The sequence below is a fragment of the Castor canadensis genome, chromosome 4 (assembly GCF_047511655.1).
Source record: "Castor canadensis chromosome 4, mCasCan1.hap1v2, whole genome shotgun sequence".
In the NCBI taxonomy this organism is placed as follows: Eukaryota; Metazoa; Chordata; class Mammalia; order Rodentia; family Castoridae; genus Castor; species Castor canadensis.
This window is the reverse complement of record NC_133389.1, coordinates 151756608-151770113: the sequence shown is the minus strand read 5'-3', so window position 1 is coordinate 151770113 and position 13506 is coordinate 151756608. Positions and strand designations below refer to the sequence as shown.

At 41.1% G+C, this 13506-nt stretch overlaps 1 protein-coding gene across 2 annotated transcripts in view; it reads left to right on the top strand.

Annotated features, from left to right (window-relative positions):
• Window positions 1–2731: 2731 nt before the first annotated feature.
• Window positions 2732–13506, top strand: part of Mpp4 (MAGUK p55 scaffold protein 4) — a 51618-nt gene continuing 40843 nt past the window's right edge. For both annotated transcript variants that reach the window (XM_074071418.1, XM_074071417.1), the window contains exons 1-8: window positions 2732–2891; window positions 3714–3835; window positions 5485–5562; window positions 7802–7882; window positions 9195–9326; window positions 9949–10030; window positions 11570–11655; window positions 13158–13229. In XM_074071418.1, the coding sequence (XP_073927519.1) occupies window positions 2813–2891; window positions 3714–3835; window positions 5485–5562; window positions 7802–7882; window positions 9195–9326; window positions 9949–10030; window positions 11570–11655; window positions 13158–13229 (732 nt within the window). In that variant the 5' untranslated portion in view covers window positions 2732–2812. The remainder of the gene's footprint in view (window positions 2892–3713; window positions 3836–5484; window positions 5563–7801; window positions 7883–9194; window positions 9327–9948; window positions 10031–11569; window positions 11656–13157; window positions 13230–13506) is intronic.

Below are 13506 nucleotides of genomic sequence, written 5' to 3'. Positions count from 1 at the left end.
ATAGTTATGTTGGGTTTCACTTTCTATGTGCAGAATCCCTTGAAGAATCTTTTGTAGTGGTGGCTTTGTGGTCACGTATTGTTTTAGTTTCTGCTTATCATGGAAGACTTTTATTGCTCCATCTATTTTGAATGATAGTTTTGCTGGGTAGAGTATCCTGGGGTTGAAGTTATTTTCATTCAGTGCCAGAAGATCTTTCCCCAAGCTCTTCTTGCTTTTAATGTTTCTGTTGAGATGTCGCTGTGATTTTGATGGGTTTGCCTTTGTATGTTATTTGTTTTTTCTCTCTTACAGCATTCAGTATTCTTTCTCTGGTCTCTGTATTTGTTGTTTTAATAATAATATTCTGTGGGGTAGATCTGTTTTGATCTGGTCTGTTTGGTGTTCTGGAGGCTTCTTGCATCTGTATGGGAATGGATTTCTCTAGATTTGGGAAATTTTCTGTCATTATTTTGTTGAATATACTGCGCATTCCCTTTGCTTGCACCTCTTCTCCTTCTTCAATGCCCATGATTCTCAGGTTTGGTCTTTTGATGGAGTCAGTGAGTTCTTGCATTTTCTTTTCACAGGTCTTGAGTTGTTTAACTAATAGTTCTTTGGTTTTTCCTTAAATTACCATTTCATCTTCAAGTTCTGAGATTCTGTCTTCTGTTTGTTCTATTCTGCTTGATTGGCCTTCCATTTTGTTTTACAATTCTGTTTCATTCTTTTTTCTGAGGTTTTCCATATCCTGAGTCCCTTCCTCTTTAATGTTGTCTATTTTTGCCCTGAGTTTGTTTATCTCTTTATTAATCATGTTCTTTGTTTTGCTTTGGTGTTTATGCTTCTATGGTTTCTTTTATTTCTTCTTGTGCTTTTTCAAATTCTCTATTTTTGTTGTCTTGGAATTTCTTGAGTGTCTCCTGGATTGGTAGACCATATCCAGTATCATCTCTATAAAATTCTCATTGATTACCTGTAGAATTTCTTCTTTTAGATTATTCTTGTGGGCTTCATTGGGTTCTTTGGTATAGTTTAACTTCATTTTGTTGGAGTCTGGATCTGAGTATCTGTTTTCTTCATTCCCCTCTGGTTGCTATACTTATTTTTTGCTGTGGGGAAACTGGTTTCCATGTTTTTTCTGTCTTCCCGTCATTGCCCTTCGTGTTGTTACTGTCCCTGTACTGTGTGCAGTTAAGTATTTTCTAGCTTGTAATAATAACAATGGTAATATTTAAAATCGAAGGGTGAGAGGAGATGGAAAGCAAAGAAGTTAAAGAAATAGGGAAAAACAAACAAGTAGGAAAAAACAAAACAAAGAACAAACAAAAGTTCAAAGATATAAACAGGGAGAGATAGTGCACTAATTGACAGTAAGGTGAACAGGCATGAGACAGGAGAGGATTGAAAAAAGATAAATAAATGAAAAAAAAATGATTTAAAAAAATCTCCAAGTTCAAATGCAATAAAGTTTCAGTCTTAATAATTTTGGTGTTAGTCCCTCAGCCTCCAATCCTGGAGATGGTGTCTCAGAAGTAGTTCTGTTGTTGTGTCATCAAAGGGGAAAAAAACCAAACCAAACAAAACAAAACAACACACACACACACACACAAAACACCACAAAGTGTCCCAAGTTCAAATGCAATACAGTTTCAGTAAGTTTTTCAGCATGCAGGTGTAGTTCAGTTGTCTCATCAAAGGAATAAAGGAAAAAAAAAAGAGTCTGGAGACAGTTCTGTGAATGGCTATCTGAGGCTGTGGCTCACCTGCCCACTGCTGTCAGCCTGCTGTTGCTGGAGGCTTTATTTATGCAGGTCTCAGGGGTGAGCTTAACACTTACCTGGCCCTGCAGGCTTTGCTTACTTAGAGTTCTCCTGGGCGCTACCGCCACTGCATCAAGATTTCCCCTTTCCAAGCACATGAGAATGCAGGTGGTGCTACACCTGCATTCTCCAGGCAGCTTGTTTATTTACAGCTCATGTGGGAAGTTGGTCTTCCCCCTTCTCCTGTGGAGTTTTCCTCCCACCACCACTTTTACAAGCTTTCCCACTCCTGGGTGCTGGGCAGGTGCTGCTGCTCCTGCCTTCTCCAGCTGGCTTGTTTATTTACAGTTCCATAAGGGATTGCCCCTCCCCACCTCTTAGGAGCTCAGGGTGCCCCGCCCTCTTTGCTATGTGTCTTTTTTGTTGTTATTGCTTATTACTCAGTTTTTTTTCTTTTTTCCCTGGGTGGGGGTCGGTCTGTCCAGGGGGCTATGCTGATCTGGCCCAGGATTGTCTGTGGGAGTACCACATACCACTTAGCTCACCTTGTAGTCTTTGTCTTCCCAAGCCATCTGGACACTGGGGTCTGGCGGCAGCGCGGGAGCCCTCCTGGTTTCTCCATTTAACGTGGAGTGGAGATGCTATGCGTGGGCTGGAGGTGTGGAGATACACGCTGTAAGGTGTATCTCCAGCGTCTCTCCAAGATTTTACTTTAGGAGGCACACTTTCTGCTTCCTCACTCTAGCCGCCATCTTGGAATCCCAGGAGGCATCAGGCCAGGGCAGAGCCACACTTTGCAACTTCTATGGAGTCTTGCACCCTCCCTCACCTAGTTTTTTCTCTTCACACAACTGGTGATGGTAAATTTGAGGGTAGATGCCACAGGCCACACTATGTTTTGCTTGCTATGTACGCTGGTACTCTTCAGTGCCTGGCTTGCCCAAGAAATTCTACTGAAAATATACTCTGGCTTGCTTAGAGCTGCATGGCCAGTGCAATTGAGTGAGCTATGTATTGTTTATTGATCTGCTTCCTAGTGCTCAGTGGCCTTCTAAGCTCAAGCAGGGAGAATGAAACAGCTGGACAAAGGAGCAGACCCACCAGACCCACCAGCAGACCCACTTTCTACAGCAACCAATCCTGAGAATGGTATGTGTTGCCAGGGTTCCTTTTCTAGACCAGAAAGCCTTTATGAACTCACTCTGAATGTGTGATCAAGTACACAGGGAGAGATTCTAATAGATTTACCATTATCCCCACAAGGGACTCTTCCTATACTTTTGATTGCTCTACTACAACTATAGTGATAATTTTGAGAGCAATTTTCAAGGCAGGGAGGAAAGAAATTGACATGGTAGATTCAGAACCTTCCCCATCCCACAACGCTTTGTGTAATACTTAGAACTGTGTAGCTTATTCAGATTAAAAATACCACTACAAAAGTAGATTTTTTACAATACTATCATGCATTCATTATAATCTATTAGTCCCTCTTCTTAGAATATTGAGATTTGTATTAAAACCTAATTGGATTTAGAGTTTTTCAATAACACTTTTAATAAGTATTTTCAGAAATAGGGAAAACAAGTGACTCAGAAGATCCAGAAAACAAGTAGACAACTTTGGGATAAACCACAGGCTGCAGATGGAGGAGAAGAAGCAGTCATACTACTGTTATCATGTCTTATATCTACATATTATCACCTATCTCATCTAATGTTAGCCACAGCCCTACAAGAAAGCTAACACATTTGCACTTTGCACAAGGAAACGTTTTCAGATAGTGATATGAAGTTCACTACAGTGATAGAATAGGGCTTCAAGCCAGCTCTTCTGGCTTTAAATCTAGCATTATTTCTACTCCTCATGAGAGCCCATGGCAAGCCTAGCTGTCAAAGTGACCTTTCACATTCACACCTGTCATTCTTATCACCCATCTGCCACCTGGTTTCTGCCCTTTTCCTCTTCTAGGCCTCTCCAGAATCCTGAGGCTTCTACTGCAAGAGCTAAGTCTCTTCTACAGCCGAGATGTGAACGGAGTGTGTCTCTTATATGACCTCCTTCATTCCCCATGGCTGCAGGCTCTGCTAAAGGTGAGCGCTCCCTGGCTTGGAAGCCTCCTGCTCACTGTGGCTGGCAGAAACTACTGTCAGTCCATCCAGGCTGCTGTAACAACATGCCATAAACTGGGAAGGTTATAAACAACAGGCATTTGTTTCTCATGAGTCTGGAGGCTGGCAGATGTGGTGTTGGGTGAGAGCCCATTTCCTCAGCCTTAAGAAAACTGTCATTTTGCTGTGACTGCACATGGCAGAAGGGACCAAAGACTCTCTCTCTCAGGCTTGTTTTACAAGGGCATTAATTTCATTTCTATCAACTGACCTAATTCCTCCCAGAGATTCTGCCTCCTATGAAGTGAGGGTTTCAACATATGAATTTTTCAGGGACATAAATATTCAAATCTTAGAAACTACTTACCCAGTGGTGTCACTTGATCCTTAGCAGGAAATTTCAACATGCAAATATTTTCAGAAGACAATCTTCAGATAAGAGCTACATTCATCTCTTAGCTTAGGAAGAATTAACTTGATTTCTACCAGACCTTCCCTTCTGGAATCAGCCAAAATGGAAGTTTTCATTTTTTTAAAGTAATTAATTCATTTACTTTTATTTATTTTTGGTGAGACTGGAGTTTGAACTCAGGGCTTTGTGCTTGCAATGCAGGCACTTTATTGCTTGAGTCCATTTTGCTCTGGTTATTTTGGATATGGTGTCTCACAAACTATTTGTTCAGGCTGGCCTTGAGCCACAATCCTCCTGGTCTCAACCTCCCAAGTAGCTAGGATTACAGGTGTGAGCCACTGGTGCCTGACTGGAAGTTTTAATTTCATTATAAGTGTTGCCCTTTGTCACTCGTAGGCTGTTCATGCTTTGTGCTCCTGTATCAATCAGTCAGCCTTGATGACTTCCAGGTACACTTGAGTCCTAGCCCTAAGGAAGAGCAGGGAAGCTATGTCATCACAGATGTGGATAGAATAGGCTGGGCTGAGCTGGCTCCTGGACCCACTTTTTCCATCTGTCAGAGAAACTTGATTCCCAAAATAAGATAAAGGGCTTTGGTGTACTCAGCTCAACCCTAGATACAGTATAGAAAAAGAATTCCTAAGAATCAGTAGAAAAGAAGTTGAATTTGTACATATGAAGCTGTACTGGAGAATGAAGGGAGGAATGAGAAACAAACAGCCCACAAGATCAGAGCAGAGTTCAGATAAGCAAACACAGCAAGCTGTCTCTTATTTGGGACTCTTGGTGGGGTCACACAGATCATGCCCTGCACAGTTATCCAGTGCAGAAGTCTTCATGGGTCTCTGGCCCCACAGAACCCTTCCCTGGAGATATCCTGCATGCGTCTTCTGCAAATCCCTGATGGTATCAGTCCTGGGAATCTTATCCTTCCTCAGTTTAACAACAGAAGTTTGCATTTCTCTTTATCAATGAACTTGCTGAGGGAAGATCAGTTTCCTAGTGACAGGCAATACCTAAGCCTCTGAAGCATTGGAGCCACAAAACTTGACTTCATTTCTCTTTGGCAGTTAAAAACATACACTTTATTAAGTAATAGTCATGCTATTCAGCTGTTTGCACAGCTGTCCAGGCTGCTTCTTCCCCTTGAGAGCCTGAACTCCAAAATGGTACTAGTCATGTTATCTATGTCAGTTCTCCCACTCTCGCCCTTCTGCAGGTGTATGACTGCCTCCAGGAATTTAAAGAAAAGAAACCAGTTCCTGCCACAACACATGCACAGAAGTTATCCCAGGAGGTAAGGGAGGAGTAAAGCACTGATTCCATGCTATCTGTGGTGCCTGTTTAAATGAATTGAAAGCTCTGTTGAAAAAGTTTCATTGATGATTATGCTTTTTATGAATTCAGGGCCTTGTGCATACTAGGCAAGCATTCTATCCCTCGAGCCATGCCCCCAGCCCAATTTTGCCTCTTAATAAATGTATTTAAGTGAATTTCAATATAAGGAAGAAAATTGGCTAGCCATCTCCCCACACTGGCTGGCAATGTCCTCAAACTAAAAAACCCCCCAACACACACATGTTTTTAGTATGTGCCCATTTTCCTTTAGACTCAGTTGACTGTGTTAAACAGGGCAATGCCGTAATAATGATTCTCCAGTTTATATCTGCAACCCGGACTCTGCATCTAAATTCTAGTCTCATCTGTCAACTGTCTTCTCCCACCTTACTTATACTCCTTGATCTTAACTCAAACTGAGCCCCTGTCTTCCCCTCAGTCCACACTCTTCTTGCAGCCTTTTCTATTTCAATTAATGACATCTCTGTTCTCTGCTCAGGCCAAAACCTTTGGGGACAACTTTGCTCTCTCTTTCTTTCATATCTCACACCCAATTTGATGGCAAATCCTACCAGCTCCACTTTCAGATATACCCCAAATCTTACCAGCCCTATGCCATCTAATACAAGCCATCATCACCTCTTACACAGGTCATTGCAATATAGCCTCCTACATGGTCTCCTGGTTCTACCCTTGCCCCCCTATAATTTAGTCCCAACACAGCAGCCAATGAAATCCTCTTTAAAACTAAGTCAAATCATGTCAGTTTTCTGTTGAAATACTTCTTACAACTTCCCATCTCTGAGTAAACACCAAAATTCTTACATAGCCAACTATAATTGAGCTGCCATGATGATTTTGATTTTTCACTTAGTATTCTCGCCTGCTCACTTTGCTCCAGCTATATTGTTCCCTTAGGATGGTTTGAATTTACCAGATATGCTCCTGCCACGGGTCCTTTGCACTTGCCACTCTCTGTATCAGTCAGGTTCTTCCTCATGTATCCACATGGTTTGCTCTCTCTTCTCCACTCAAATGTCATCTCTTCAATGAGGCTTTCCCTGATCACACATCTAAAATGGCATCCCCTCCTGGCACATCTTAGCCAACTTCCCTGATTTCCTTTTCTTCTTAACTCTTCTCACCATCAAAAAAATTGTTTAAGGGCTGGTGGAGTGGTTCAAGTGGTAGAGCCTTGCAAGGGTGAGGCCCTGAGTTCAAACTCCCATACCAAATAAATAAATAAATAAATATTGTTTATTATCTTTTATTTATTATCTGTATCTCCTCATTGGAATGTTAACTCTGGGAGAATGAGAATTTTTATCTTCTAGTTTACTGCTGTTTCTATATCACCTAAAACAGTCCCTAACACATAAAAGGTTAAATAAATACTTATTGAGTGAATAATTAAATGCAATCAATTTTATTAGTATTTATTGACTAGACCATAAAATCAAAAAAGAAAGAAGGAAAAACTCTATTCTCAATGCCAATAATTAACAACTCAAGGTGTTCTCAGTGGTCTATAGAATCATGCACACATGGCATTTTATTCAGTGTAGTCCTAGTGGATGGAGGTGAAGCTTTGCAATCTATTACTTTCATTTGACTGTATGTAATGATGCCTAGCTGCTGAGGATTCATGGGTCCAACAAGGTATTGAAAGGCTTTACATCCTCTAAAACAGGTTTACACGTAAACCACAGCAAGAGATCAAGGTTTATTCTGCTTATTATTTCTATAGAACAGCAAACGTTAAAGTGATTAATCAAACAATATACCCTGAAATAGAAATTATTATTCCCATTTTCCATTTGAAGAGTGGAACATCCTATGGGACTAAGCTACCTGAGTTCTCCAGCTTACCTTAAACCCAGCTTCATCTGCCTATGAAGCCTTGACATTAACAAACTGCTACTTCAGCCTTGGTACACATTATCACAAGTTGTGCCAGGGCTGGGAACTGGGATTTGGACCTACCACCAATCATGGATTCTGCTCGCTGTAGTGAAATTTAATGGCTAAGAAAAGCTACTAGGCCCTGACTTGAAAGATGAAAAAGAAGGCTTCAATAACAACTTTTCTTAGGTCAATATTATGTTAGTCAGTATATCTGCTATTCAGTCTGGCTGAGGTTGACCAGGTGATAAAGATTTAAAAAAAATTTTTATAATGTATGTTTATCCTTGAGTCAGGTCATGGAGCTGTTACGTGAAACTCCTAATTCCTCTGAGATCCAAGAGCTGAGACAAATCCTCCAGTCTCCACACTACAAGGCAAGTGCTTGCTAACATGGACAGAAACAGCCATCTGGCACATATACAAAGTTGAGAAGAATAAATAAATGTGATAGAAAATGTGCTCTCTCAATAGATGTTCTATTTCTATACACAGGTGACCAACAGAGTGTACTTGAAAATGTAAGTCTCATGTGTGACTAGCTCAGTGTTGTCAATCACAGAGCTAAACCTATCTTATTTATGAGGAAGCATCCAGAACTTTCCATGGTGTCTTGTTTCCCCCAAAAATACATTGTCCCTCTAAAATTCTGGGAAGGGAGGCATCAGGGAAGCTTCTAGTTATAGAGAAATAATCTCCATACTTTCTTTCCAATCTGGGAATGTTTTTAATTTTGGATACAGTGTGTGAAGGTATTTGAAATATACAGTAAAGTGATGATTATTAACTCCTGTGAATGGATGTATGAAAAACATTTAATTAAACAACAGAAATCTCCTCTTAAGACTTACAAATGTGGTGCACACCTACAATCCTAGCACTTGGGAGGCTGAGGCAGGAGGATTGTGAGTTCCAGACTAGCATGAGCTACACAGTGGGATCCTGTCTCAAAAACAAACAAACAAACAAAAAAACACTTCAAAAACAAACCTTACAGATTCAGAGATCAATTTGTCAACAAATTAGAATTTTTTAAGAGAAGGACTGAATTTGGAGCAATGGAATTTATTGGTCAAAATTGTTAGTTCCCAAGATAACCAATGGTTATCAAATGCCCTCAACAGTATCCCCTACGTAGAGAATTTTCTCTTAAGTTCCAACTAAATCTTGTCCACCAATCTTAGACAGGGTTGTAGAACAGCAATACCCTTCTCATCCAGGGAAATGAAGATTTAACAGCACGACCTTCAGAAGGAATTAAACCAGGGAACTACTCTTTTTCATTTTGTTCCAAAGAACCCTCAAGTGTTACTGACAAAATAACCAGTGAGATGTTTCGATCACTGCCCCTCATTCTGCCTCAAAGAAAACATTATAAAAATACTTTTGTAGTTCAAACTCTGTAAGAGCACCTTGGATTACATGGGCTTCTAGGAAATAAGAATATCATGAAATAATATATGAAAGAGAGTATGCACTGTGGAAGAGGTTAGTGTCATTCTGCCTTGTTTCCTTATGTATAAATGGGAGACAATAGATTCAGAATTGCTGTGAAGGTGGAACTTGCTTAGAACCAGGCTTGGCATGTACATGTTGGTATTTGTTGATGTTGTGTGTCTTACAGATTATTGAGTCACCATCTTCTAGATGCACATGTCCCGTGTGTGACATTTCCTTTCCTATTCCCAGGCCTTGCTCAGTGCTTATGACACGGTTGCTCAGAAAGACTTTGAACCCCTTCTCCCCCCACTGCCAGACAATATCCCAGAGAGTGAGGAAGCAATGAGGATTGTCTGTTTAGTGAAAAACCAACAACCCCTGGTAAGGAGAACATTTTATCTTTTTGTTTAGGATTATACAATTAATTAATAATCAGGAACTAAATTATTATCTGTGGTCATACATAAAACAATAAGAATAGAAAGTAAACCATATGATTTTGCCTGTGGTTTCAAACACATTATATGCCATACATTTTCACTTTGGAAAGATTTCTGCTAGTATTTTTCTTTTGTGAAAGTAAGATAAGATTTCTAAGACTTATTTTTGTGAGAAATAAGGCACATATATTTTTATATTATTATCTGGCTTTCTGATAGTGCATATATTTCACTCAATTCCACTTGCCTCAATTTTTCTCCTCTACAGTGGGAAACTACGTAAGACATTAATTTGATTTTCTAAGAGTAAACAAAGTTAGGTTGTAATCACAGGAGTTTGCTTTATCTTTGGGAGCATCTAAATATTCTTTTATGTCTATGTGGTTGTTTGGGCCTTTCCTTTTTGATGGCATGACATGATTGAGAGACCACTGTGTGGCACCTCTCTCCCGGGTTGGTATGAATGTTCTTATCTGAAAGACCAGACCAGCATTGATTGAGAGAAGCCACTGGAAAAATGGTCACATTAGATAAAGAGGGGCCCCATTGTATTCTCTCTCCAGGGAGCTACCATCAAGCGTCATGAGATGACAGGGGACATCCTGGTGGCCAGGGTCATTCATGGTGGGCTGGTGGAAAGGAGTGGTAAGTTGGAGCAGCATGGTGCAGGTGTGATCAGACAAATAGGACACGCTCAATGGTGTGGTTTTCTTTTCAGAGGACCCCCTTTCCTAACAGTGCAGGGCTTCTGGAAGTTCCATTGCTTGGTTAAAACAGTAAGAAAGATGAAGCAAATATTCCAGGGAAATTTTGCTTCCTTCCTTCATTGAGTCCCTCCCATTCTGGGCACAATATTGATGTACTCTTGGTTGACATTCTCAGGGCAACTTAACCAGATAGGCACTGTTGTGCTATTTTGTACATGAGAAACCTGACGTTCACAGAGATGAGGTAACTAACTCCATCAAGACTGCACAGTTTGAGTCAGGATTCGAGTGCCTGGTTCTCCATTCCCAGCCTTTTGACCCTTTTGCTTTCAAATACAGTTCTTCCCACCTTGAAATGCCTCTTGCTTGCTCATTCCACCAGTTAAGCAAATTTTCCTCCTTTCACCTTGTGCTTTTGAAACCAGTGTTTCTACACCTAGCACCTCATGTCCTTGCTACAAACTGCCCCTAAGCCTGTGTATGGCAGATACCCCAACACTCTTCTGGAAAATACCAAGGAATTCCTACTTGCTAAGTCCCTTGGCCCTTCCTTCATCCTCAGGTTCACTTTTCCTTCTCAACCATATTTATTGCTGTTGACACCTTTTTCGATTTTTTTTTTTTGGCAGTACTGGGGTTGAACTCAGGGCCTCACTGTTGCTAAGCAGGTGCTCCACTAGCCCTCTTGATATTTTCATCATCTCCTATTTCATCATCATCTATCATACAACATCACCCTGCTTTTTATCTCATCTCTCTTAATACCTCCCTGTCTTACCTCATATTTCTCAAGACTCAATCTTTAAAAAAAAAACAGACCCATAATGATTACACATATTAATTCATTTATATGATGTGTAATGATTGGATCAGATAGAAATTAGTATTTCCTTCTCCTTAAACATTTATTATTTCTTTGTGCTGAGAAACTTTGAATTCCTTTCTTGTATTTTTTTAAATTAAAAAATAGAACAGATTGTTGTGAAGTAGTTCTACTGTGCTATAGAACATTAGAGCTAATTCCTCCGATGGAACTGTATTTTCATACTTGTTTCCCCACTCCCATCCCCACCCCCCCACTCCGAACCGCTAGTGTTAAGGCTTCATCTTGACCCCCAAATTTCTCCACATATTCTGTTTTCAAGAATACACCCCATAACTTTTTCCTTTTCATTTATCATTTACTCACAAACCTGACATCTTTATTTTTAGTGCTATCTTCTTACCAGTATTCTGATTCCACTTTACATTAGATTAGCAAAAATAAAAATATCACCATTAGTGTGGGTAAAAAGGAAGAAAAATGGAATGCTCACAGGTTTCTGTGGTAATATGAGTTGGAATAACTACTCTGCTTTTTTAGTTAGAAATTTTAGCACATGTTTGGGTTAGTAAGTGTCATAAGTAGCCATTGGGATACTTATACTCTGGTCTATTTCTTTGGACCCTTCCTTCCTTTGTGCTTCTATTTACTTAGGGTTGCTGTATGCTGGAGACAAACTGGTGGAAGTGAATGGAGTTTCAGTGGAGGGACTGGATCCTGAGCAAGTGATCCATATTCTGGTAACTGTCTTCTCTTTGCTTTTTTGTTCATGACTTAGCAAAATGCCAAGCCCCATGGTGTGTGCAGTATGTGATGGCCATGTGGGTCCCTCTCAGTGACTTCCTGTCCCAAGGTCCCCACACCTTGTCAGTTGTCATGTAGCTCATTGACCTTCCTCCTTTACTCTCCCCCCACCCACCAGAAGTTCTGGCCCTGGCTGGGAAACATCACTTCCCAAGCTTCTCCTTCAGAGGATCATCAGCTCCCCTGCCCTGTTTCAGCTCGGGTCCCTCATCGTCTGGTGTGCCATTGGAAACTGAGCCTGAGTAGGCAGAGTGGGACTATGGAGGAGAGTCAAGTCACGCTTTGCTCCCCCAGCATTTTTTATACAGCTCAGATCTGTTTGCCAACTTCCTCCACATAGCTCTGAGGGAAGAAAGTAGTCACTAGATGGCAGTACATTGGAAGGAGGACATCCTTGCTCGCCCTGTCTCTGTGTTCCTTGGCTGGATCTGGAGATTCTTAACCTGCTTCCATGGAGCCTTTGATCTCTCTTAAATTCCTTTTCACCCTCTCAGCCCATTCCCTGGATGACAGTTCAGCTGTTGCTAGCCATAGCTAGCAACATAGCTTCTCTTCTATGCACCCTTTAAAGGTGGGGCCTGAGTTAGAATGCTGTATCATATGTATGAGTGGTTCTCAATCTGGGTGTCTGGGGGAACTCTAAGCTTTCACAGTAATGGCTTAGAGACTGAGGTGAGAAGTGACATGATAAGGAATATAGTGGGTACCTAAGAATTTTTTGCAAGTTACTACTGCAAGATTCTATATGGTATATAAGGTGCTGCAAATGAAGCTGGAAGTATTGTAAATCACAGACATGCATGCATCAACCTCAGCTCTCCTGGTGTCAGCTGTGGGTGTTGCTAGGACAGTGGGATTATGAATCCTAAGGGTAAGAATGATCTTTGATGTCTGTCACAGTGTATGTAATAGTGGCACCCTTACCTCCTGCATCAGGCTAGGAGGTTTTCTTCTGTTCTATCAAATTGAGGGCCTCCCCACTTCCACCACTAGTTTAAAAACTTTTCAGTTCTCTCAGAACACTTGGGAGCCACTCATCTTCCCCATCGGACTGGGGCATCTGGTTCAGAAACAGGTGTTCATAAAAAGCTTACCAAGTGAGGGGGTGAGGAGGAAAATGAAGGCAGAGGTCTCCTTTCTTCCCCTGGGCCTGTGAGAAGGTTGTCTTCCTGAGAGGAGTGTTTCTGTTGGCAGTGAGATGAAGGGGCCTGGGAAGAGGCCACCCCAGTATAGGTTTTAGCAACCAGTGACTTTGGAGCCCTATATTAAAGCAGGCACAGAGCTATATTTCCTAATTTCCATTCCTCAGTGGTGACGGCTATTAAGCCCAGAGGAAGTCACTGTGGGGGCTGTCATTATTAGACCTGGACACATCCAGTTGTAACTCCATTTACCAAACCCCAGTAACCCTGCTAACTCCCCCTTGGTCATTTTCTAGGCTATGTCTCGTGGCACAATCATGTTCAAGGTGGTTCCAGTGTCTGACCCTCCTTTGAATAGTCAGAAGATGGTAAGAATTTACCGAGTTGCACATACCGTGAACTGCTGAATTACAATAGCAGTGACTAAATCTGGCATAGAATGTCCTATTTTATATACTGTTTTGGATATGTGTTTAAGACTGCTGACCTGAGAGGCAAAATGAGTAAAGGAACACCATAAAAGGTGAGGGGATACCACAAAGTCCAGAAGCAACATCAAAAATGGAGAAGATTTGATTTGTTTTTCTTGTGGGTTTTTCTTAGGTGGTAATGGGTAATCACATGGGCAGAGTGATTCTTAAGATG